Here is a 27,625-nt window from a genome sequence, read left to right as displayed (position 1 = left end):
AAAAAAAAAATCAAGTGAATACTACAGTAGGTTATAAACTAACTCTGCATCTAGAAAATGAATAGTAGATTAGTTGCTTAAAAATAATTGTATATTGGCCCATTTAACTGATTATTTTGTGTTCATCGAGTTTGAAAGAAGGTCTTCTTCAGCTTTCCTAGAGTTGGTCTGATAATATTTATCTGGTCTTCCTCATTTCTATGGAAAGGATAAATGTGGTTTGTTTGGGGTTTTTTTTTGTAGTGTCATGACTCATTTGGAAGCAAAGAATTAAACAGAATCTACGGGTTTTTACTGACCTTAAACTACATAAAGGCCTTGGTTTGTTCAGCAGGTTGACAGAGCAGCTGATCTATGACCCCAGAGGTGCAGGTCAGCTCTTGCTCTCACACAGAAACTCAGACCAGCAGAAGGAAAGTCTATTGTCCTCCTTCTATCTTGCTTGAAAAAGAAACAATCTTGAGGACTGATCACATGAAATGGAAGCTCAAAAATCTGCTAAAGTTGTATCTGCAGCATTAATTCACCGTGCCCTTCTGACAAGGCCCTGGACTGTTTCTTACTTCGGTTTTAAAGTCAATGCAGGAATAATACCACTTATCAACTTCAGAGGTGTTATTGAGATCAATTCAAATTAATTCTAATCTGTGAAATACTACAATAATAGTATTGTCATAGACAAGTCCTAAGTAGGATTGGCTTAGAAATGTAATATCAAGTTTAACAGCTCCAACAATTGGATCACTACTTACTAAAAAGCCCATTTCAATGTCTTACTAAGATTGTAACACAATCTTAGGACAAGAGATGAGAGACTTAGCCATCTAGGGGAAAAAAAAGTCTTGGAATTACATGTTTTAATCTATTTTCTGCAGGAAGGTGAATTCAGGTCTACCTACAACTATCACTTCATGATTCTCATTGCACCATCCTGTTTTCTGTTACTTATAATGCTTTGGAAAATTACACAGTTTGAACTGATGCTTTATATGGGACATGTCTATCTCAGATTTTTTTTGTGTGTTTTTTTTGTTTTTTTTTTTTTTCATAGGAAAACATGAATCAAAATGATTTAGCTATTTCTGGGAACATGACAAGAGACAAATATGCTTGCTTTCACATGCCAGCAAGTTGAGAACTTTCTAAAAGTAGCCTATTTCAAAGCAAGAACTGAAAATTTCAACAGATTTTTCTTGTTGTTCTTGCCACTCTTGCTCTCTCTTTGGACATCTACCCAAAGCCTGGCCAAATATAAACTCTTGAAAAACTACTGATCACACCTGCAGGTAAGAACTTCCACACTGCAGGAAGTTTGGCCTCCAAAGGTGTCATCTTCACAGGCATCTTGGAAGCTGTCACAGTGACTACCATTGATCAAACTATTTGGATGCCATCCATACAGAAGTGACTGTACTTGCTCCACACTCTCATGGTTTCCTCCCAGAAGAGGACTTAGGCCTGGCTTATGCCCACAAAGATTTAACCTAAGACTATAAAGGCCAGAGCAGAGCTCCTTTTTAACAACTGCTCTCAGGTGCTTGAATATATAATAATGTTTGGCAGTGAAACCAGGGACACCTTTTTATCATGCTGATAATGACTTTTTCTACATTTTCTGTGCTCCTGCCCACATATCTGTACACATACACAGACTTTAACAAGAGACTGAAATCAAGTCACGTGCCTTCTAAGGAGACCATAAAAAACCCACCCAAATTCAACAAAAAAACCAACTGTCTTGAAGTTCAAAAGATAATAAATTGTGGAAATTATGCAAACTAGAGTCTGAAGGAATGTGTCTGAGGCAATGAGGCTATAGAGATCAGATGAACATTGCAAAATCAAATTTTAGTCATATCAATTTAGGCTAAAAGAAAATTTTTGACCCCAATTCCTTCTCTGGCTATACAGACCTATTAAATTCAGGTGAATTTAACACTCACCTCCTAAGGAACTGTGTGATATATTTGTGTTTGAGAGACACTAGAAAGTTTACGGATGAGCTTAACAGCCCACACGGAAAACAATGATACAGTGTAAGATTTGCATAATGTGGAGTTCTGAGTCCTAATTAATGGTGGTATGGAATTATAATTATTAGGAACGTACTCTAAATTATTCACACAAAACTAAATTATCAGTAGAATTACTATGGAAAGAGGCAGTGATGTTACCACACAGTTGAAAGCACTCACCATAGCACACACACAAAAGCAAGTTACATTAAGTCTGTACAGGCAGCCTTGACACTTCTACTTTTTCTGTGCTTGGCTTTGCAAGGCTGTTACATGGATAACCACAAAACTTACTTCACTTAAAGAGTAAGGTTCATTTTAGGGAGCATGTGAGAGTTACAAGGGTTAACACAGTGCTGTTGTCTTAGTGGCACTACTGACTGAACCCAAGCAAATTGCAGCCAGCCTTCCTAATGAAGGGTGTAAGAACTGAAAAGCTTTATTAGGAGGTTGAAATTACTGGAGTTGAGTAACAGATGTGGATTATCAGTTTTTCTTTCTGCTAGCCTGATAGCAGAGGTTTTCGTACTCAGAACTTGAAAGCAGACAAGAATTTCATTTCCCAGTTATAAAAAGCTGAGAGCTGGAAGGTAATTATGCACTATGTCTGAGTCCTGCCACTTCAGAGACAGTGTGTCTCTCAACTGATCAGTCAAGCCAAATGCTGCACTGGGATTTCACCAATGCTAAAGGCAAAGTGCAAGATGATAGGAGCTGGGAAATGGAGGAAAAAAGCAGCAGAACCAATAATTCAAAAAAATTTTAAAATAATTAGTATATTAAATAATGTTAGCAAAACAATGAAGAAAGATCAGATATTTTAGTAGAGACTCGGAAGCTGATTTGTTAGGGTGTGTTTGTACAAACTGAATTGCTTGGAAAAGTCTGTGTCACTTACTGAAACTGTTGAACTGGGAGTGTTTGTTCCATAGCCAGATGAAGGAAGGGAGGCCAAGGACCAGCGGCGTCCATCCGTCCTGGGGAAAAGATGTAAGGGGAATCACGGTCAGGGACGTATTGTGGCTAATTCTTAGGAGAAAAAAGCAATTTTCTCCCCCAAATCTCTTAACCTCACATTTTTATGAAAGTCTCAAGTTATTCAGATGAATTGGGTATCCTAATTACGATGACATTTGTGAAAAAGCAGCCAGACTAAGTTTTAAAAGTAAAATTAGGTGACCTCGGAAAACATAAAGCAAATGGGCATCAGACTCCTGCATTAAGTAGATGCTTTGTATGTGTTACCACTTGTACAAAAACTGGAGTTCTTAAAACAAATAAATGAAAACAGCTCCCTGCAAACTTCTTTGAAAAAAGACAGTCATGCTTAAGATAATTACTTATGCATTTTCTCGTCTTCCAGATGAACATTAAAATTGAGAACAAAAAAAAAAATCACATTACATCAAGAATCAACTGAAAGCAGATTCATTTGTCTACCTAGTCAGAAAGCATCACCTGGCACAGCTGGGGAATTAAAACCACAACAGCAGATACGAACAGAGATGTGGGGTCCACTCAAAATACTAAGATAAGAATCAGAGAACTTAGGGTCTCCCTTTCTCCTCCAGTTAATGTAATATTAGTGGTTATTCCCCTACTGTAGTCAAAGAAACCTGACTACTGGGGAAAATAGCCAAAACATGGTGGAGATATTTCAGAAAAGGTCTTGTTTTACCAGTGTCAAAATTGAGGAACTACATGACTGCTTTCAGAAGAATCAGTATTGCCCTCCCTGAAACCTTCTCCACCCAAACCCCAAGGCTACTGTGGAAAGATATGGGGCTTTCTGGTACAAACAAATACAGTGCATTTATGCAAGTGCATTATAAAATAGGATGTTTGGTACAGGTCTGAAACAGTGCTTGTAAAACCCTCAACTGTTATCTTCACAGTAATATTTCTCATCCCACTCTCCACACTTGTGAAGCCTCATCTCCAGAAAAAAGTTCAGTGCCCACCAGACATAAACTCCTGTTTGCAATTTTTCCAGGTCTAGCTCCTTTTATTTTCAGATGCAAAGCACTCTTTGCCATCTATCTTAGAATGAGAGGGAAATAAATTCACTGTTCCACATCACTGAAAAAATATTATGTCAAGAGTTTTAAAAAGACTTACGCTTCATGCATTAAAAAAAACAAATAAATAAGGCTGTAATGCAGATTTTTATTGCATGTGTATGTTATAGCTAAACCCCACCTAGCCACAGGTGATATTTTCTTTGGGAAGACAATTCAATGTAAAAGAACAATCTCAAAATTATTCCAAGAGAAATGGAATTCCTTTCCTAACTCCAAAAAACCAACAATCATCAAAATTACAAAGTTGTTGCTTTCTGTGGCAAGTGACTGAACATCAAACTTCAGTGATCTTCATTCAGCTTCTTGTAACACACAGGAGTACTGGGGAAACCTTCAGGTTAATGATTCAACCTCAGCTTGGACTCTGAGTCCCAAAGCAAGGCAGTCTGCTCACAGGAATGCACAAGTCACTCACTTTTTGTAAAAGGAAAGCCTAATTACTTCCTTACTGAATTACCTAAATTGTGCACTGAAATAATCTTCATTTTGACAAAGTTAAATAAAAAATATATTTATCAGTTAGAAAATTACAGGACACCCCTTCATGCTTGGGCTATTTTCTGCTGATGCAATCGAGGCAAGCAATGTGCTAAGCAGTCAGGACACACATGTCAGCTCTACTCTAGCAGAAAGAAGTGGGACAAGACTAGAAATCTTCCAAATCAAAGGAAAGGAAAAAAACTTTAAAAGAAAATTCCTCCTTAATTTATGCAAAACATTTCAAAGTTATTTCAGTGTTCTGTTAATAAACATATTTTAGGGAGATAACATGCAGTATTGCTTCAGGAAAAGACAATTGGAAAGAAACCTTTAGGTATTATATTTGTTTATTATAGACACCTTGCCAGCACAACAAAGACATGCAAACAACAAACTTTGCCTCTAAAATGACATTTTAATTAGTTAATTAAGGAAGTATTTTTATGGCAGCTAAATGCTATTTAATGAACAGTAGATCAATTTCAAACAATAAAATGTTAGAAAAACAACGCATCTTCTCCAGAGCACTACCTGTTTATCACTTTGAGACAAAATGCAAAGATCTCCTGTTTCAACTACCAAAGAACAGAAGCTAAATGCCTAAATGGGGTTGTTACAGCAGGAACTTGTTAGGGACACAGGCTCAGCCACACAGAAGCACAGTTCATACACACACACAAACAGCAGCAATAGGATACACATTACCTGTCTGCTCTGTGTCCGTGGCTGTATGGAAAAAATTGTACAATAATTATGAGAGAGGGAGAAGTAGAAGATGCACATGATTTCTGAAAAAAACCTCCATCTCCTGTTAGTGGTATTCCTCCAAGATCAGTTTTAGTGAATATGAGCACAGTTAACCATACATTTACTTATTCCAACAGGAGGATTCCCGAACATGCCAACTTTGTGGCTATGACACAATCATTGAAAGGGTGTCTAACAAGGGATTTATGATTAAGCACAAGTCAGACCAAGGACAATCTAGCAGTATATTGTAGTGGTTTTACAATAAGACATGGTTTTCAAACACGTTTCCTACTCTGTCTCAAGAAAGAACTCATCCCAGGGCTTCAATGAAAGAATGGAAATCACAAATGATGTCCAAACAGAACAATAAATGAAGAAATTACACCACAAATAACAGGCAGAAAATCAGCAACAAACAATTTCTGTGATTGCAGTGGCAGGAAATCAGGTAAGGGCCATCTCTAAAGACCCACTGAATGTCAATGAAAAGGGTACTGTAAAATATCCATTTGTCTGGCAGCACACTTGCAATTACTTAATACCATCATATAGAAGTTATTCTGATACCCCTATGTGATAATCTAATCTGTATCTGTTGTTACTGCTGGCATAGCTATTCAGGGTGTAATGCAAGTAGAAAATAGAAACAAGTTGCTAAAACAAGCTGTGCTTAAGTGTTCTTTTCACTGGCAGAAAAAAGTATAGAGAAAAACATGTATACTGTAAAATGTACCACTGTACTCAATAGGACAGGCTTAACCTTTATTCATCCATTCTTTAAAAGTTAGATTTAAAAAATGGGAAAGTATGAAAGGGAACTCTTTAGAGTTTTATTATTAAAACATTTATTTGCTGTCTGAACCTTTAGAAACCATAATCCTGAAGTGTCAAGTTGAAAGATAATGTTGAAACATTATGTTAAGTTTTGACAATGGTTTCTGCTGCAACTTTTCTCCTGTGTACCAGAGTCCAGAAGTCCAGATACTGTGAAAACTGGAAGGAATTCAGTGGACTTCAACAGAGCTGACTGAATACTCCCAGATCAGGCTTAGATACCTCTTTAAAAACAAAGGTGGATTCTGTGAGTCCATTGAATTGTTTTACCAGCAGGGAAAACACTAATGTTTCTCTCTGAGGCAACAGGAAAATACATATCCAGTTTCTTACATTTCACATGCTATTAAAAAGTTGTTTCTGACATGAGACATGAAGACCAAAGTCTATTTCAAACAGTATCCAAGGACACCGGGTCTTCCAGCGAATCACCTCACTGGAGAAACGCTCCAGGATTTTCCTGCCATTCAGATTAAGGGTGAACCTTATTCCATCAAATCCTAACCCTTTATTCTCCTTTGAAGTTTTGAGACCTATCGTTTTTTTTAACTAGTCCTCAAGCTAAATCTGTCATTCTCAGAAAACTTAACTTTCTCTAAGGATGATCACACGTTTCCCATCCTCAGATCATTTTAACACAGATTAACTTTTTTTCCAGCCAAGGCAGGGTACAACAAATCCAAAACATCTCCTCCACACTTGAGTCTAGTCATCCACCTGCTATGCACAAACCTTTCTTGGGGTTTCTCTATTTTCCTGGTTCTTTATTTCTCACAAAATTTAACTTTCTGTATCATTATCCATTTCTGCCTACCTGCTGGGATACAACAGTCAAATCACCCTTTGCCTGCTTTTCCCAGCTGTCTCTATTCTTTCCACACGAAATTCATCACTAGAGTATCAGATTTCTTTCCACCAGTTTGATACACAGCGTGGCCAGCACCTGTCCAGCATTCACTGCAGGACAGATGATGGCTTCACATTCAGGTCTTCGGTGCTGCTCTTCTAGAGGCTCTTGTGGACTTGCAATTTCAATTATCAGCTATTTCCTTCATTAGAGCAATAATGTTCTCTTGACACCAATGCCCAAGACAGTAGAGAAAACTCAAGAGTCAGCACCAGTCAGAAGGCAGGGAATGAAGGCACACAGAGTGGTTGGTGCCTAATTTCAGGTATGTTTACAACTTTGTGCAGACGTAGCAAAGAAGATCAGCACACTCTGAACACATCCCAGTGAGAGCAACATCTAGGACTGCAACTAAGTTACAATTATCCCAATCATGACTGGTTTTAACATCACTGTGACTAAATTATTTGTCATATCACATGCCCCACATGTCATTCTTCTGGAAGAATGTTGCCTTCTCCCTAGGCAGCATTAACTACTTAATTTGATTTTATCTTCTTCTAGCTCTGAGAAGCACATTCCAGGTGCTGCCAAGATGTAGTCCATAAAAAATAAAATATAAAACTAAATAAAACACAAATTTTTACATCAGAGAAAGTAAAACTCAATGAAAAATATCTTCTAACCTATAGGCCATTTCTAAATAAAAGTGTATAAACTATGTGCTTGCCAGTCCAAAGAGAATAGATCCTGCCTTACCTTCGGGCAGGAACAAAGGAAAAATGAGCAGGTGCATTTGGAGAGAAGTTCCTGGGACTGTCCAAAGGGCTGCTACCTGTTTGAGAAAGCCAAAATAAACAGTCCAAAATCATTCCATTCACATTTGCAACAGCAGAATGAGTTTTCACTGTGTAGAAAGACTTTCTAGTCACAAGTAGTTGGAAATATGGAGCTTTGAACCTTTGAGCATTTGAGCATTAGTTTGCTAAAGAAATGCTCTGGGTATTTTCCTCCTTTTAAAATAATTTAAGGTGTATGTTTTATTTCCTATTTTGAGATAAGTAATGTACCATCCATAGATAACATAGTCTTTTAATATTTTGTAATAATTTCTATATACAAGCTCTTCCTAACACTTGTCAGGGGAAAATCTGAGTTAGAAATTACACTGATGACAGTTTCAGGAATAATAAATAGTAAGAAAACATTTCTTCACAATGTACATCAAGGCTGAATGTAAAATTGACTGAAGGGAAAAAAAAAAGACATACCAAAAGAACAGCACGTGATAATAAAAAGACTATACACATGTAAGATGACTGGGCTAAAATCTACCAGTATTCACCCTAACTACCACTTTTCTGAAATAGTACTTCCACCATGAAATGAAAGTAACTGTGAAATTATACAGTAAGGAAAATAATAACATTTAATCTTCTCTTGGAACAAGTTTTTTTCTCTGGGTTTTGACATATGACGTGTAAGCATATGGGTGGTAAGAGGTTTATTGCAATGTATTTTTTTTCAAAGTAAAAAGCAACCATTTTGCAGAAAGCCCTTCTGAAATCCAGGATCATTTACAAACTAACTGCTGGAACCTTTGAAAGTTATGGATGAATTAGATGTTTCAGGTCAGTGAGTGTACTTTCTATCAGGCATATTCTTCAGTGGTTTGCTCTCTCTGATCATTAATATACGACAAAAGAGGAACTACACATAGTAAACATATGTCAACAGCAATTTCTTTGTGCACAGACAATAAGATAACATTAAAATAAGTCCAGGAAAACGGAATAGATTCCGGACAAGCAGTACACTGCAAGGTACATAACTCATAAATGTTTTTAAATTTAGATCCCATATAAAATGGTTTTATTGTAAAAGTTATGTAGAAAAGTCAAGCCAATCATGAGTCATCTGCAAAGGACTTGTCTCTGCTTCAAGAGAAGCACTAAGTGACCCTCATATCAGCACTGTTTATGAGGTTACGGGCCCATCCAGCAACATACTGCAGCTTTTAATTAAATCACCTTAATTTCAATCAGTTATCCACGTAACTGCTACACTGAGAGAAGCAGAACACAAGCACAGTGCTCAGTTGAAGGTAACATTCCCTCACACTTCAGCAATACAAATGGTCCCCCAAAGTCTGCAGCAGCATCTCTGCACAACCTCCTGTGAGCAAGGTGTGCACACCTGGCACCCACAGCTGGGAGGGAGGGACGGGGAGAGGGGGAACAGGCTGATACCTTCTGGGGTGTGAGGATGGCCACAGTACAGCACAGGCCAGCAAACTCCATCTGGTCTACGAGTCTACGAGGGGAAAAGCAGCAGCTGGTTGAGATTAAAGCAGCCCCAGGCTGATCTAACATGTGTCATGGGGTGACGAGAGAACTGGAGAGGTAAGTGAATGCCAGATCACTCTACAATCTCCTTCATCAAGAGCAAACTAAATTAAAAACAAAGGGTTTGAGCAACAGGTTTGTTTTCTTTTGGCTTGGTTTTCTTCTGTATTGTTGGTTAAGATTAACAATGAGTTCACAGTGTAATATAACACAATGCAAGTCTTCATCCAAAACTGGATACTGTTTAACCCATTCCCAGTATATCACAAGTGAACAGGGGAGAGAGTGATCAGGAATCGGTAACTAAATAATTTTTGGTGCTTCATTTATTAAGCTTGTACTCATTTTAATTCTTATGGTCACACTGGAAATAAAACCCAGAAGCATCATGCTGCCTTTGAACCAAGAGAAGACAGAGAGGTATGGCAGTCACAGTCTAGGTGGCACTGCAAGCTTACAAGAAGGATTTAAGAAGATGCCACAACAGCCACCAAGTGAACAACTGAGTTGTGCATGAACACACACGTCCTGGTGGCAGCACATGGCTATAGGGTGAGGGTCACCAATTACTTGCTAGCAGAAGGCTGAAGGAGCATTTTAGATCCCAGGGAAATGCAGCAGGAGTGAGGCCTTTCCATGGTTATGAAGGTGATCTAATGAAGCAAGGAAGGCTGTCAGCTTTGGTGGGAACCTTGGCCTTTGCCTTCCCATTTTTCAAGCTTTACTAATGATGAACCCTACTGTGTCAAGATGATCCTCTTGAACAAAAAGCTCATTGCCCAACATTGTTATAAACAAGTAATGAACTGTTATTGCCTTTTTATATCTTTATCAATCTTTTGTGAACTTTCTGGATTATGATCAAAATAAAATTTCAGAATAACTGAGCAAATTGGGTAATGACAGTTTTTAAATATCAGAATTAAGTATGTGGGTGTTCAAACTCTTCTGAGCCTGCACAATGTGGTACAGAGATACTACTAATTTTTAGGCAACTACTTTTTCAGATGTATATGGCATATTTCCTTCCAGACACTGGAATTTTAATTAGATCCCCTGTGATTTGCTTCTAGTGTTAAAATGAAAAGCAATTAGTTTTTCTACTCAATTCAAGTCTGGGTGAAGCTTTAAAAAAAACAACAGAGAGAAGGGGAATTACTGCTTTCCCTAAAATTTCCCAGTACTGCTGCATCTGCTCTAGATGAAGGCATTTTAATAAGAGAAGCCTCAGTGCAATGGTCTCGTTCACCAAGGCTGATCGAAACCCTATTTATTCTGTAGCAAAGGTAGATTCTCCTGTTGCTCAAGGGTTATAGTTGGCTACTATTGAACCTGAAATGACTCTGTCTCAAGGGAGGCTGTTACACAGAATGATTGCCCATTAGGTAAATCAACACAGTTACACAAACGCCAATAATTCAGGCAGGAACCTTTACATCTTCTGGACACAGGAAGAAGGATGCAACCAAAGCATTTCTATATCCACTACCCTCAAAATACAAAACCAGACCTTATGGGCAATAGATACATGAAAGTGTCAGCTATCACCTACAAACATGACATTCACCAGATAGGTTATGAGTCCAAAAAGTCACAACATGGCTCCATGTTGTAAAACCTGCTCCTGAGAATCACACAAATAAATAAATACAAAAAAGTTTTCGTGGTCTTCTATGTAGCATACACAAATATTACTTGTTGAATATTAATGCAAGCAGCGAAAGGTCATATTGCATGCTACAGAATTAGCTGCCTTCCAGCACACACAAATCTCAAAATGATCAAAAAATTTAAAGCACCCTGTGTACCACTGGCCTCACAATCAGTGAATGCCACGGCGCTCTCACACCATCTGAGGATCACACACATGACACGCAGAAGAAAAGAAGCTTTGACAACCAGGGCAGGATCTAGAGTGGTATGTTACATACTCTGCCCACTCTAATAAATAAATAGGGACCTCAGTAATAGCCATTTTTCTGCCAGAAGGTGGGACTGAACTTGCAGTGTAAGACTGGAATCATTCAATTCAGCAGCACAGTGCTGCCTGCAGCCAGCTCCCTCCGCCTGCCCTTACAGATGGCAAAGGTCCCAGCAGTGACAAGTGTCTCCACTGGAAGCCAGCAAGCAACCTTACAGCTATGGAAAGTAAATTTTAAAATAGCCTGAACTTCAGTTTACCAGCTGTAAGAACCTATCTCTTTACTACTAAATTATAAAAGTAATGTTAATACTTTGATTTTAAGCTTTCCAATTTAAAATATCACCTAATGGTAACTTAGTTATCAACCTCACGGTGTAACCTCTTTGTAATTTTCAGATTTTAAAAAATGGATTCAAAGAAATACAAACAAACCTAAGGAATACATGTGTGTACCTTTTTCCCCACTCTCATTTCGAAAGAAAAAGAATTTAGAATAAAGGCAAAATTTTCAAACTTCTATCCCTAAAACTTGGAACTACAAGTCTGGGAGACTAAACAAGCAGAGTTACTTACCCACTGACTTGACAAGCTGTAGCTCTCTATGCCACAGTAGTGGTTCATTTTGGAAAATGCTATTTCATAGAGTTTGAAAACTGAACTAGCACACTTAAGTGTTCTTGATTCAGAAGTGATTTCATGGCAGAGTTAAAATTGTTTGGATGTACTTCTGTCTCAAATGGTGAGATCTCTTAGTAATACTTTCCCTCTGAAAGTCCTAGGATGTGAAATTGCCTGGCATCTTGTTGGGATGCTATTTCAGACAGTACGTGCATCTGCCTGTTCCTTAGGAGGTTCATTCTTACCTGACAGAAAGACAACTGAATCTCACCCACTGACTTTTACAGTACACACACAGAGGGATAACTCCTGGGATTAGTGCCATACAGGACTTCATTTTAGTGTGGTTTCTGAAGAGAAACATTTTAGAAAGCCTCCCTGATTTTTCTGCATGGTTGATGTTCCTTTGATTTGTAAAAGAGGTTCAGAATGGGCATCAAGAAGACAGGACAAAAGTTCAAGACAAAACAGGCCAGGGAGAGACTCCAGCGTTTCTTAGTAACTCATCACTGCGTGTGCCTGAACAAACAGATTGATAGATTCTGTTCAAATACTAAACAAATATCACAGCCTGTTCTCAAATTCACATCTCATATATGATATTTCTTAAGAAAATATTTGTGACTCTACTCTAAATTTCATCTACTTTTGTCTCTTGAATAAATTATTTTTTCCCAGGGAAGACTCCTAAATATAGTACTGGTAGAGAACTCAAATTACAATTAATTTACCTTCCTATGCTCTACTGGCTACTCTTGGAGGTCACAAAGGATTTCCTTTTAACTAATAATTTAAAATCCCATATGCAACATCAGAACAAAAAAGTGGAAACATTTGAAAACTACTGCTAAAGCAAGGTGGCACACGACTGAGTCGATACTCTTCTTTTTAGAAGACACTCACATACTTTATCTAACAGATTTAATTTATCTAATAAGCTATAAGCTTGTAAAGCCTGAAGCAGCAACAAAACCACCTGGAGAAACTTTTCACTTTTGAAATGGACAGAAGAGAAAAGAAAATGTAAATGTTTCTATTATGAGTAATCCTGCATTTGTTTTCTGAGCAACGATCACATCAACATCTTATTGCAATCAGCCAAGCCAGGACACTTCTTTTTCTCAGTTAAAGGCTTGTACAGCTAATTCAGAATTTGTAAAACAAAATATATATTAACTCAAAGTAAGAAGTACAATGTAATTATGTGGAGAATTTCTTCCATGAAAAATGCCTTGCTGAAATCAAATTTTACAAAGCTATGACTACCATAATTACACACAACAGAACCAAGGGAGTTTGAGGTGAAAGGGGATGGCCCTATACAAACTTTTGGCCCTGCATCCTATTTCAGATTCTGAAGCAAAAAGAAAATTATTTTAATCTATCACCTAAAAGATTTTGTTAACATTTTAATTTGAAAATAATGGGTTCTTTAAAAAAAACCCAATGTAATTAAAGCAAATTCCTAGCCTTCCATGACCGGGTTTTTTATAGCATCCCAAGCAAACGTGACAGATTTTTACGATAACTTAAGAGTCAATGAGGCTTTCATGGGCATCCCTGAACAATAACTTCGGCCTTCTTTTTCCTTTCAACAGGCTGGATGTCACCTCTCGAGATGCAAAGCTCTGCAAACAGAAGCAGATGGCTCCTTTTAGCTGAGCTACTATCAGTGTGCTGTTCTTTCTCAGCATTTCCTTAGTTTCCATCTCCAGAAAGCATTTACAGAACACGCTGCCATGTAGGAGGAAGAAACTCTGATTATAATGAAAACAACAGTTCCTTGTCTTGCAGGCAGCAGTGATGTGCTTCCAGACAGGCTCCACTGTGGATGTGCCACAAATGTCCAAGCTGTTTCATGCTACTCACTGGTGCCCATAAGGGCCATACCTGCAGCCCAACCATCTTCTCTGGCATTTTGAAAGAGCAAAAACATTGCAGTCACACATCACCTACCTCCCTCAGCAACAAAAACATCAAGAGAACATGCTGTTCAGGCAAGCTGTTGAATCTGCATGTGTGACCCTTTCTGAAGAATCTTTCCTTCTTTTTTCATAGAAAGAACATCTCCGCACGTTTCACCTCAATGAATAACAAGCACCTGCCCATGTGCTCTGAAATGAGCATTTCACAGTTGCTGCCATCACAAAATTGGCAGCAATTTAAAAATAAAAAAAAAAAAAAAATAGAAAAAGTAATCCCAAGCATCTCATGTTGCTCTAAGGAGCAGATAGAGACCATAAAATGGCACAGTGCACAGCTGCCAGAGGCGCACGGAAACAAGCAGGATGTTCCTTCTCATGAGAACTGCAGTTAAATCACTGGCACAAATTAACCATGCTCAGAGACTCAAAGCAAGATATTTATTTAAACGTATTTATCTAATTTTATTTTACTTTGTTTTCCATCTCAGGCTCTTTCGCAGGACGCGAGAGGATTGAATCCCCCAGGAAGAGCGGAGGACGGATACGGAAGCAAACTAGGAAGTATGGAACATAAAACATTTATCTTGAAACTACAAGGACCCTCTTACAAGTTAGAGAAGGTGAAAAACTCTTGTCAGAATATGCTCTCCAAAGAGCATTTGATGTTGAGTATCAATATGTTCAAACTCACCACGATGACTACTGACATTTTTGCTAATGATTCCCGGGCAGAGCAGTCCCAGGGACTTACCTGCATGCCCATGAAGAGGGGAATGTGGTCGTGGGAGAGTCGGAGACGTGCTGGATGTTACAATCAAACTCTTTCTGTTGCTTGTCCGACAGCTGAAAGAAAGAAAGATGAACACTAAGGCATGGTCAGATGAACAACAGCACCTGAAGGCAGGTCCTGCAGAATGTCTTTCAGCTAAGGAGGAACCTCAGTATTTAGGTCTGTGTTTCCTTATGCTCTCGACCTCAGTAGTGACCCTGCAAAGAAGAAAATGTACAGGGCCAAAAGCAGCAACAAGGTGTTTTAATACTTTGGAAACATATGCTGCAAAGGCCACAGGAGATAGCTGATAATTCATTCCTGATTCACAGAATACGCACAACTCAAGCTTTACAAATCTCACAAAAAGCAAAAAAAATGTACAATACCCCAGAGTGCTTCGGATATTCTTACCAATATCCAACCTAGCAAATAAATCCATGACAATTGTTGGCTGTTACTATAAGAAAGCAGAGCACATTCCTTAGGGCAAAGTTAAAATTTCAAAGCAAAGTCTCAGCACAGTTCAGCAGATGAGCAGGATTACTGACTAAACTTAAAACTTAGGATTCAAAAATCTTCGTGAATGCACGTGGCAGGACTGATGGAAAACTCTGCAAAGCAAGTTTCAGACACGCCTCTGCCACATCAACTCCACTCACTGCCGTGACTTTATTCCAGCAAGGAAAATGACACTTCTTATGGGGCAGTTCAGATCTACTTTTTTCCCAGTGGAGTTTCAGAACTGAGCCAAATGAAGGATGTGTTCCTCCATTTGCTTCCCAGCTTGTGATTGCTAGTAGCAAACATTTAGCTTTAAAGATAATAAAAGGAATTGCAATGGGCAAGAGAAACAGTTTTAAACCATGGAGCTGTGAACGAGAGCAACTAGACGTTTAAATCACTTTGTGATTGCCACTTTTCCTGTTGTTTAAACAGCAAAATTTCACAACTGACCAAGTTGTATATATTATTGCTGCATACATTTGCTCATTGTACCTCCAGCTTGCTTTCTAGATGTCAGAAGCATTTCTGCTTCCTTCAGCAGTTCTCAAAACAGGTAACTAAAATCACATTGGTGTTGACAGGGGTGGGAGAATAGCCAGGAGTGGGGAAGGCTGAGGAGAAGCTGACCAAGGAGCTCACTGGCCCCACTCTGGGGGTGCCCTGTGAAGCTCCAAATTGGGTTCCCCAGGCACAGGCAAAGCCTCTTTGCTTGTAGAGCCCCAAATGCTGATGTCTGCCAGGTCTGTCCTGCACTGGCTGATCTGCTGGAGCTGCCCAACAATAAACACACTCAGACTGCCAAGAACTACAATTTAATGCAAAACTATTTTGCTGCCACAGGATACAGTGCATCTGACTATTATTATTTGTAAGCTTTTTTTATTGCTGTTCTATAGGAAACTAGAGAACTTGATGCAGAAAAAAATACAACTGAACTGCCAACTATAATAAACAGTAATAAAGTTGAAGCACCATTAACTGCTATTCAGGCTCTTTAGTGTACTTAAAGCATTCCTCAAAATTATCCAACTGATTCCATACAATCTCCATTTACATTCATGTATTATTCAACAACAGTCCATCCAAAACCTGATTGCCATTGTGCACATCATATGGAAAAACTAACAGACTGATTTTAAGAAGCTTAAAATCTCAGTTCATGGATATTTTGAATATGTTTTCAGTTACACTATTCCAGTAACTGCTGAAAAAAGATTGAATACTCAATTCCAACATTAATACCAGATAATCATTGTTTATATTACCAGAAAATCTTTCTCACAACATGAAATTCCTGAGTGTTCTAGTATAATATATATTGCTATGCAAAACATAAAAAAAATCCTGGATATTTTACTATAAAATGTAACACAGGAATTTAAGATCTTGCTCAATATAAAACACTACTACAATGAGAAAATAGAGCTCCATTCTCTATGGTCATATTCTCTTTGCTAAAGAGAATTCTTAAAGTACATTTTACCACAGCCACGTTTGGAGCTGGCTATGGAAACTTAGTATATTTTAAACCACAGCGTAACAGGGAAAGCAAACTATTCCAAACTCAAAGCTTTTTAACTACTTGCCTGTGTTTGCCAAATTGAACACAGTTTTACAAACCCATTTTCTCTGCTGTCCTTGTAAAGACAAAGAACCAAAAGAGAAAGGGTTAAGTGGCTGGAGAACAAGCACAGCTGAGACCCCTTAAAACAGGTCAGGTTTACACAAATGTACCCAAAGGAGAAAATGGTTTGGAGTGAAAGGCTAGTCCCAAGTTGGGAATAAAACATTATTCTCTTTACACCCTCAAAATTGGATAACTTTCAATTTCCCTGGATCTCTCATCTGCAAAGGGGAAACACCACTTGGGCCTGTTTAGCCATTTCTATGACCTATGTGCGTTGGCAATAAGGCAAAGCTTAAACACAGAGACTAAAAACAAAACAGAACTCCCAACTTCTCAGATTCGTGTTATATGTTGAGAAAAATATACAAATACAATCATACACTCTACTGGTTGAAGAGAGCTCTATGGATATAGACACAAAAATCCTTGAGGAAATACAGAACAAGAGAGACAAAGTTTGGTAGTCACTAAAATATAAAAACAAGGGGGGGAAGGGAGGAGGTAACATGCAGAGGAAGGGCAGACACCGATCTCTTCTCTGTGATGACCAGTGACAGGACCCAAGGGAATGGCCTGAAGTCGTGTCAGGGGAGGTTTAGGTTGGATATTAGAGAAAGGTTCTTCACCCAGAAGGTGGCTGGGTGCTGGAACAGGCTCCCAGAGAAGTGGCCACAGCCCTAAGCCTCACAGAGTTCAAGAATTGTTTGGACAATACTCTCAGGTTCATGGTGTGACTCTTGGGGACAGTCCTGAGCAGGGCTAAGGGTTGAACTCAATGATCCTTGTGGCTCCCTTCCAAATCAGCATGTTCTGTGATTCTGTGACTTCAGCTGGGCAATCTCTCCCCCAGGAAGTCACTGTTGACACCATTTGAGCACCTCCTAAAGAAGAACAGGTAAATATGAAAGAAGCAAAGCTGACTTTAGCCAGGGTTTTGTGTCAAAGAAATTCAAACAGTTCCAATGAAGAAAAAACTATTTCCTGGAAGATGCATTTTAGCCAGACAGTCAGTCCTGGGTTCAAAACTGAGCTACCAGGCCAATGATAAAGAGGAGACCATGTTGTTAATACTTTAAATTGCATTAATTATTGTTTATTTCTGTTTGCAATTTCTCAAAAAACACTGTATGTTTTTTCACTCAAAAATTAATTCAATCTACATAAGAAAAGAGGAGTAATAGGAGAAAGCAGAAGAGGAAAAGGTTGGCTATACATCTGAGTTTTTTAACTAGGAAAAAAATCAGGTTCCTAACCAGTCCGGGGAGACTCTAAGTATTACTATTTGTTTATAAGCCAAAGGTTTGCTATTTTCATTAAATGAGAGGCGACCCTTACCCTGACCCTCCTTTCCTCTCACAATTTGCTATGGGTCTTGTTAACCTTTTTTTCCTCAGGTCCCACGTCATAATTTCAGAGAACAAATCCCCTCCAGATCTTCCAGCTAAGGCAAAACATGATTTTAATAGCAGAGTTTCTCTACAGCCCAGAGCTGCAGGGTCGAGCTCCACCAGCAGAGGGATTTGGAGGTGCTGCCCCTCCACCCCCTGTGCCCCCGAGGTCCCACACCCACACAGACAAACCCGAGCCTAGAAACCTGTGAGAGCACGGGAGCAACTGGATTTAACTCTGAACACACACAGCAAAACGCGCAGTTTATATCAAAACAGTTGAAACGATGCCTTTGCATCACTACGGAAATAGAGCTTTTACTATTTCTAGAGTTAACTTCTCTGCCTGCAGTAAAAATAACGTTTGTTACATGCTCTGAAGCGTCCCCAGCGCGTTCTTGAAACCGGACTCTGCAGGACATCGGACATGGGCCTGGTAACTGGACACTGGGTTTGCACCCACTGAAATGCACCCAGGGGCCAGCACCCCTGGCCAGAGTTATTTATGAGCACACTTGGCAGTGAATCTGTGAGCTGCACGCAGCCCGGGGGCTCTTCAGCTACACCCCAACTAACCTTCTCTGCCCCCACACACAATCCCATGTCAAGCCTCTAAAATGAGCACCGTGAGTACACCTTGTTTCATGTGCATATTCAGTCTGAAAAAGAAATCAATGTTTCAGTTTCAGCATAAATCAATTTTGGTTCTTTATTTTAGTGGTTTCCTCGGGGGACATCTTCAACTCACTGAGCAAAACTCATTAACGTCCATGAGGCATTCATGCAATGAATGCAAGGCCACAGAAAAAAACAACTTAAAAATACATAACCAGCCACCACCATCAAGTAATTTCATAGTGTTGCTGGTTATTAGAAACCAATAACGATAAGGAAGTTTCTCAAATTTACCTGAATTTATAGAATGTCTCATATTGAAGCTACTGGCTATGTAAGTAAACAAGATTAGCACCAATTGCACAAGTCTTCTCATTGACTTTGACAGAAATCAACTTGAAGAAATAAGATGTATGGAAAAACTATATCTTAAATCACATTTTGGTTAATATTTACAAATGCATTTTATTCAGACTAGCAATTTATTATAGAATCACTACAGTTGGAAAACACAATCCAAGATCATCAAGTCCAACCTTCAAATAAAAATTTTCATTTTAATTATACAGTTTTAGTTTTGCAAACCACCTCAAGCTGTCAGAGTGCCAGATTAACTCTTCCATTAACTAATAATTTCTTTCAAAATAACATTTCAGAAGTCCAACATCAGACTTGTTCCAGATTTGACATTCAATTCAATGACCCCAAGTCCCTTGGACTGGGATCCAAAATTCAGAGCAATCATATCTACAAAAGTTATTTGTGGTTACATATTTTCCTAAAACGTAATATCACCTAACCAAACTTCACCAGATTCTCCTCTGATGTTACAGAAGTTTGGTTTCAGTTGATTTGCTTTACAAAGAATTCTTTACAAGAAACAGACATTTTGGAAATGAAAATAAGTATTTAAAATTTTTATTCACAATGGCAGAAAATTTACAAAATCCAAAATCTGCATGTCAATGAATGCACCAGCTGCGCAGAAATGTTAACTAGATGTGGAAGTTATTGTCTTAATTATAGTAATTCAAAGATGGAAGCAATTTTGTAAGCTTTAGCACTACCAACAACAGGGATAATTAGTTCTCAAAAATAGAAAAGTAAGCATCTGGTTCAAGTGATTTCTTCTTTTTTTTTTTCCACATTCAAGAACAGTTTAAAAGTTATTCATCCTAGAATAACTGGGGGGAGAAAAGTGTTATTATTCATGGTGTAGGTTTGGTGGTTTGTACATTTCTACAACAAACACTTACTTAGTCATAAAGAAATACACTTACATGCACTTAAAACGTGAAGGATGGAAGTACAAGTTCAACAAGTAACTTTAAGATTGAAGACAGAGTCTCCACCACAACAGACACAGAACTATCTTCTTCCCAGCATCACCCAGGAAAACTGCAATTATTTCCTGTCATTAAAGTCCCATGAGCAAGGAAACATCCTGAATTTGGATCCCTTCCTGGTTACCTTGTTCAGACTAATTAACTGAGGAGCCTTTTTCCAGCGCATTTCTAGACAGTCTTTCCCTGCCATTCATTTCTGCATAAGGTCAATCCCCAACTCCCATGACCTTGAGACTGGAATGCACTATTCCTGTTTTGCCCACCTAATTGAAGAGCTTCAAACAAGATTGAACTCTGGAACCTAAAGGAATTTAACCTTAAGGAAAAATAACAATAAAAACCAACTTTTTGGTTGGTTCAAGTACAGGATCCTCTTCCACAAGAAGCTTTCATGGAGTAGTTACTACAACCACAGAAACAGATGCAAGTTGTTAAGCAAGCCAGGCTCTACTCAAATTTGCATTGCCCGTTCTTTTGAAGCCCATAAGACAAAACAAACTGGTAAAAAATTATATTTTTTTTATAACTGAACATTTTGCTCGGAGATTTCTGGCTTGCTGCAGGTGACATTTGTGCCAAGGTGCTGCAGACTCACTCTGTGTGCAGGGGTGTTTGTTCCATGAAGGATGAAAAGCTTCATCCCCCTCCCTCCTTTTTTTTGATGCCTGTTCCATATTATTAATTCAAATACATGCAATGTGTGAGCTGCTTCAGAGGAAGACATTTTACACGGTCACCTATGAGGTCTGGGAAAGTCTTCTTGGAAAGCAAAGATGACTTCATTTTGCCTTGAAACAAGTGAAAAGTCCTGGTTGAAGCCTTTCCCTTCTGCACTAAAGTAAGATGGATGCTAAGGGATGTTCCCATGCCTTATGTTGGTACCAGTAAATTTGAGTCAATGTGCAGATGGCTGCAGAAAAGTGTGAATTCTGTGAGACGAGGAGCAGAGAGGTAAAAGATGCAGTCAACTTGTGAAGTGTGGGCTGCACTTCTGTACAGATATCCAAAGAGAAAATGGGGGTAAAACACATGAACAACATCTTTTTTCATGCTAACAAACACAGTAACAAGGAGTGGAGCAATGCAAGACTTACAAAGCAAGGAGTAAACTGGATGCAGACTGGTTCTTTTGTTTTAAGCAAGATTAACATCTCACTACTTAGGAATTAACTTATTGTATGAAAGACCATTTTCCTTTCATCTAAAACAAGCTGTACATTAGATAAACCCTTCTGCTTCATTTAGAGCTCAAATTGAAGCAGCAGCAGCATCTCAAGCTAAGAAATTACAAAAGAAAAGGGTAAAATTTCCAGTGAACACCAAATTTATGTCTAATTTGCCTAATGTTTGAGGCTGGTGCACACCTGCTTGCACCACGCTGTATAGTTCAGACCTTTTGCATTATTAACAACATAGGAACAACTCTGCAAAGGCAAACAAAATGAGATGTCACAACAAATTACAGTGAGTGGTACAGCCATTCTCAACTACACGAAGCCACTTTTATTCCTAAATATTCCTCCCTCCAAAGCCTATCTTTGTTCTAGTATGAAGGAAAAAAAAGTAAGAAAAAAAAAATGTCTGGAGTATGGAAGAGAGACCCCAGAATAAATATAAACACTATTTAAGGGGCAAAAACATAGAGTGACCTTCTCAAGCATTCCTATCTCCTGCTTCAGTTCTGTTATGCATTATACTGCCATGAAGTTACATCACAGAATGTGAAAGGATGATTTAATGAAAGCTAAGCTTAACCGCACACTTTCATTTCTCATTTCCTCCAAATCTATTATTAAATGCTTCACGTAGCATAGCTGCTTTTTAAATAAGTCTCTACTTGGCAATTCTCACAGAAGACAGTTCGTCATAAGTCTTTTCCTCCAAAAAAATCCAAGCAAACAAATTCCAGAATGAAATGACAAAATGATTTTATATTGTTTCAAATCTTCTAACCATGCAGAGTACAATTATATGCAGGTGTGCAATATAACAAACACAGTCTAAACACTCTCCCCAAAGATGGATCCAGAAAACTAAGCAAATGAGCTGAAAATGAAAATAAAGTTTTCCAGGTTTAATATAAATCTTGCATAAAATAATATGAAAAGTCATTTGGTTGCTTTGTAGCACACAATGTGAACAATTTTCTTCATTTTGTTTCAGGGCATTTTCTTAGTTTAAGAATCAAAAAATGTTACAAATTAGCTCGTTATCAGCTACCTGCAGTTCCAAATCTCAGCATGAGGACAAATTACTGATCTAATTTTAAATCTCTTCTAACAATACAGTATTTTAGAAATAATATCCAAATCAGACTGTCAGGGGCGTTGCCTTTGCTGCACAGATTTTCACACAATCGAACAGAGTAATAACCAGGGTGGGAACATTCTGAATATAAACAGGACTAGTATGTTTGCAATTGAATTATTTGCCAAGTTTTAAGAATATCTATTCCAAAGGTGCTCTCATCAACAGAGCAAAACCTTTCCAGTGGAGCTAAGATTCATCCTTCCAACAACAGAGACTAACAATAACAATCCTACTGAAGAGGTTCAGGGTTTGTGCTCGCTTGGCAGAACGTTACACTTGTGATATGCTTTCCAACAGCTGGAACTACAGCTTTCCTTTGGCTCTCAGTCAAGTGCTGGGCCATGCTTCCATCCCTGGTGCCTCTGATATTTTGCAGGTGAGCCTTATTTACTGCCATCCTCAGCTCCCCAAGGGGCAACACGGACATCAACTTTCTTAAGAACCTCCAGCATATTATAACTTGCAAGCAGTTTCCAGTAGATTAGAGTACAGAAAACCCTGAACAGAACATAGACCACAACTGGACAAGTGTGCCAGAAGGGCAGACAACAGGGAGAGGATGCTGTTAGACAGTAAATCTGCTCCTTGGGTCCTCATCTGCAACCAATTCATCAACATTTTAGGTAGCTTCATGTAAAATCACCATCCCTCAGTTTTTCAGTTATACACCCCTTTTGACAGAAAGGCTTTCTGGATATTTTGAATTTATCTAGAGGGACAAAAATATCTGACTTCTAAGAAAAAAAAAAAAAACCACCAAGGTAACCTGCAACATATCATGCTTTGAACCACTGATACATCAACACTCTCACCCCTCCTACCTTTTTGACCCAGGCACTGCCCTAACCTTTGCTGCTATGAGAACCACGTTCTTTTATCTTACCAGGGTTGCCATTCTCCCTTTTTTAATTTTGCAGGGTTTTGATATATAAAAAAATATTCATTGAACAGGTGAACAATTCTCAAGTGCATTCCCAACAGCAAAGTGTAGTAGATAATAAAAGAGCTCCACAAAATCAGTCTCAACCTGCCTACCTTACAATGATCATTTAAATTTATACTTTTGCTTCTAGCTTGAGAGGTGAGAATGTGCTGTTTTCATTGACAAGACCCTCCCCTTTCTAAAGCAATAATGTTTTCCAACTCTTAGCGGCTTCTTACAAAATTAAACCAACAGAAACAAAATCAGCATCAACTTAACAAAATTTCTTTTTAAGGAGAGGATACTTCTAAAAGACTGTCCAATGAAGAAAAGTTCATTTTTAAAAAAGGGGGAAACCATTTTCCTTTGAAAGTGTTAAAATATGGACTTCAAACAGAAGAACTGAAAACAATTTGCAGCTCATTATATTTGCACACACACAAAGATGGGACAAAAATCTTCAAAAATGTCTCTAAAAAATAGCAGCAGAGCGTGAGTGTGCTAAGGTAGGCTGATGATAGGCCAATGGACACACCAGGAAAATATCCAGGCTTAAGAAAATTGTAATCTCAGCAAGCAGGATACAAAACTTTTGACATTTGTCCAGGACTAAGACACCTTAGGCAGGAACGTGCCATGCTCTGCCTGCCTGGACTCAAACAGGGCTGAGCAGAGCAGTTTCCTACCAGAGGAAGACAAAGGTGAGACGTGTGTGCTTTAATTCAAAACAGACACAGAAAGAGAATACATATTGCTCCCTGCAGTTTATTCCCTTCAGCTATGGAAAAAAAAAATGCTGCTTGGGACACTTCTAATCAATACACTCATTGAATGGCAGAGAGGGAAAGAAGGCTACCTAGGTAAGCCTTGGCTCTAAACGTCAAAGAAGGGAACAGGAGCTGAAGTTCTGTGGACATTGAAAATGCTCAGTGTAGCAAGTAAGTAAAACTGGTATAAATTCATGTGGTGTAAGTCAGGTATTCAGTTATGTGGTCCTCACTCATTTATAGAGACAGGACTGTCAATAAACCACTGTCTCGGATAAAAACAGCATACTTAAAAAGACACGGAAAAAATTATTTACAAAAATACATTAGATAACTATACTGGAGTATATATCAGATCAAATAAGCTGACTACTAAAATAATAAGAACATAGACCTGTAGAAGGCATTTCATGTTAATGGAGAAGGAAAACCACAAAAGGCAGGAGAAGAGGGGGAGGCCCAGGGTGCAGATCCTGCCCTGGCACAAAGAGCAGCCCTCAGATCCCCAGCATGGGGAAGTTTCTGGAACAATCAAGCCTGATTACATGTTAAACCTCATTCTTTTGTGTAAAGCCTACTTGCTATCTGAGCCAAATGTTCATTACCCAACAGCCATCAATTTTTCATACAAGGATGGCTGTTCCAGTTTAATAACTATTACAAACGTGTACTACAAATAGATACACACACAGAGTTTTGAAATTTTAGTGGGTTGAAGCTGGAACAATCATTCACAGAATGAAGCAGAAGAAAAACACAAACATTAGAAGCCACAAGCTGACAGCTAAAGCTTGCTGCAGTACATCCAAAGGGCAAAGTACTTCACCATCACCTAAGGAAGTGTACTTTTTTCAAGAGCTATTCTACTTTAAAAGGCTGAAAAGTAAAATCAAAATCAATTCCACATACAGTAAGATGGTAGAGAGCAGTAAGTACAAGTACATGAATGTATCTAAAATAAATGGATGGTAGCAGTGATAACAAAATTAAATCATAGAAGAAATCAGGAAAAAAACCTAAAACCTAATAAAATGAGAGCCATAATTTACACAGCTTTTAAAAAAGGTAGATATTTAATAAATGTACCTCATCTAAAATTGGATCAGAATGCAAATGATGAAACTGCTAAAAGCTTTTTGAGTGCTTTATTTACTTAGTCATAACTACAGGAACTAAGAACAGGCAAGCATTATTTTCACAAATTATGTCTCACAAACTTTAGCACAAACTCACAAGCACAGGCAAACACAGCCCCAATTTTCTCTGATAAAAAGCAAAGAAAGATAGGACTGTTCAATAACAATAGCCTATTTCTGTATAAGTAAAAGACTGTTGTAAAATACACTTCTGGGAGCTGAGTATTGCCACATCCCAGCTTTCCCGCCACACCAGTTACTTTCTACCACAAAGTCTTAAACCAGCATGAAACCAAATGAGACCCACAAAAATTGCAGAGCATACACAAATGAAGACACAGAGGAAGACAAATGCAAACACTAACAGAGAGTCAGGTATTCAAATAGCAATCATGCTTAATTTAAATTAAGTCTGCTAATTGTAACATACTAATTTACCATGCAATCAAGACTGGAACAAAATTAAAGGACAGGAAAACGCACAATATACTGGAAATAAGGCATTTCAAATGCCACCGCAGGATTCGAGGTAGTTTCCTTAGAGAACAAAGATTCAGGGAAGGACTGTTCTCATATGTGCTTGCAGAAGACTTTAATCTACAGAGGCTGACATTGCTTTGAGCCCTGGCAGCTCTCCTGTGGCACATGCTCACTGGCAGTGTCGCGTGACACCAAAAGTAACTCCTTCAGCATCAAACAAAACACGTGAGGTGACGTTTACATCTTCTATTAATTCTGAAGTAGTTTAAATTACACACTTAGCACTACACAAACACAGCAGGCAGTAATGGATATGAGGAGACTCAAAGAAGCATCATACCACTGTATAAGCATAACATTTGCTTAGATATTCAGTACATGACTAAGCTTTGTCCTCATATAAAATATGATAGTCAAGCACCAACTCCTCAAACTCGAGGCATTTTCGTGGAAAAGATGGTGATTCATTAAGGTGACAATCTCAAAACATGTCCAACTTACTGCACAGCATTGCCTAAAACTATAGCCAAGAGAAACCGGTATCAGGAGTCTTGGATTTCACATTTGGCACAAGGACTCCCCTATACAGGACTAGTAAGCATCCCCCTTCTGAACCTCAGTTCTCTGGACCCTTCCATCTTCAGGTGACATAGAACCAAAAGCAGACACACCAGAACAGTCTTTAAAACTAAATTTTTAAGAGGCTTGGAATAAACTATGACATTTCACTACAGAAGTGCATATTATTTTATCTGCACTAAAAATCTCTTCTAAAGAACACTTAGGTATTACTCTGTAGTCCTCAAAATAATAGGAAAAAAAAAAGAAGATAACTGGGCTATAGAGTGAGAAAAACTATTCAGGGATTATCTGATAATTAGCTACAAATGTAGAATCAAATCAAAAGCATTTTCCTTAATGCTTTGATATTTGCTTGCTCGATATGGTAACTGAGATGGTGTCCAAAATGTTCAGCACCAGACCGGAAACTAAGTCATTTGTCTCCAGGTAGGTGTATGGGATAGGAGATGATATACCATATATTGTATATCTTAAATAAGGTCTGCCTTTATAAAAACCATTTTGCTCTAAGGTGTACAGCTCCTTGTCAACATCAGCATTCAGCTGCCAGTAAAATAACGGGAATCCCAAGTGCACCAGAGAACACGTCTCTTAGTTTGCTCCTCACCACAACTCCACACCTCTTCAAAGAACAAGGGCCTGCAAAGATTAATGTCACAGCATGGGCAGAGCCATCCCACAGCTTTAAACTGATGGGTGCTCAGATTTAAAAGGCACTTGTCAGAGACAAACAACAGTTGAAATAAGCAGATGCACAGACTTTGTAAGGATTCCAAAACCCAAATGTGTCGACTTCAATTAAACACAAGAACTGCACATTTTCAGGCCAAACACGTGCCAGTATGTACTCTTTCTGCTTTACTTTCCATAGTAGCACTGATCTCATCCAAATGTCCCCTGTGAACTTCAGAATCTCCCTTCTCATACCTCTGCTGAAACCAGCCTCTTTTCCCAGTATTTCTTTAGCTTACTTAGAACATCAGTGTAAAATTATCTTATATTCAGCTGTCTCTTTCATGTGAGGGATCCAAATAACTCATGAAATCGTCCACAATTTGTGTGTTGCTTCATTTCCTCCCCACAAAGGTTTTGACTTGAAAAACTGGTTTGTCCTGGGCAATAGCCAAATGTTCATACAAGAGAGTTTCGATCGGAACAAAGAGCTTTCAGGGCTTAAAACTTCGGCATTAACCCTGTAGGACCCTTCCTTTGGGTTTTAGTCTAGCAGGGAAAGAGCCAACAGTATTCAAAATTAATATAAAACATGATTTCCACAGAATCCCAAATAAAGTAGAAATTACCAGCAATCCAGGTGGATTGCCTAAATCATTACAAATATTTTGGGATATTAGGAAGA

At 38.4% G+C, this 27,625-nt stretch overlaps 1 protein-coding gene across 3 annotated transcripts in view; it reads right to left on the bottom strand.

Annotated features, from left to right (window-relative positions):
* Positions 1-27,625, bottom strand: part of MAST2 (microtubule associated serine/threonine kinase 2) — a 188,986-nt gene that overhangs the window by 49,998 nt on the left and 111,363 nt on the right. For 2 of the 3 annotated variants that reach the window (XM_039384710.1, XM_027747082.2), the window contains exons 5-8: positions 14,571-14,662; positions 7,767-7,842; positions 5,282-5,302; positions 2,914-2,992 (exon numbers count right to left, since the gene is read on the bottom strand). In XM_039384710.1, the coding sequence (XP_039240644.1) occupies positions 2,914-2,992; positions 5,282-5,302; positions 7,767-7,842; positions 14,571-14,662 (268 nt within the window). The remainder of the gene's footprint in view (positions 1-2,913; positions 2,993-5,281; positions 5,303-7,766; positions 7,843-14,570; positions 14,663-27,625) is intronic. The other variant, XM_027747085.2, reaches the window with a different exon arrangement.

Source organism: Pipra filicauda, unplaced genomic scaffold, assembly GCF_003945595.2.
Source record: "Pipra filicauda isolate LSUMZ 115617 unplaced genomic scaffold, ASM394559v2 scaffold36_size6622888_pilon, whole genome shotgun sequence".
In the NCBI taxonomy this organism is placed as follows: domain Eukaryota; kingdom Metazoa; phylum Chordata; class Aves; order Passeriformes; family Pipridae; genus Pipra; species Pipra filicauda.
Note: the sequence above shows the minus strand (reverse complement) of the source record. Positions and strands in the feature narration are given on the sequence as shown.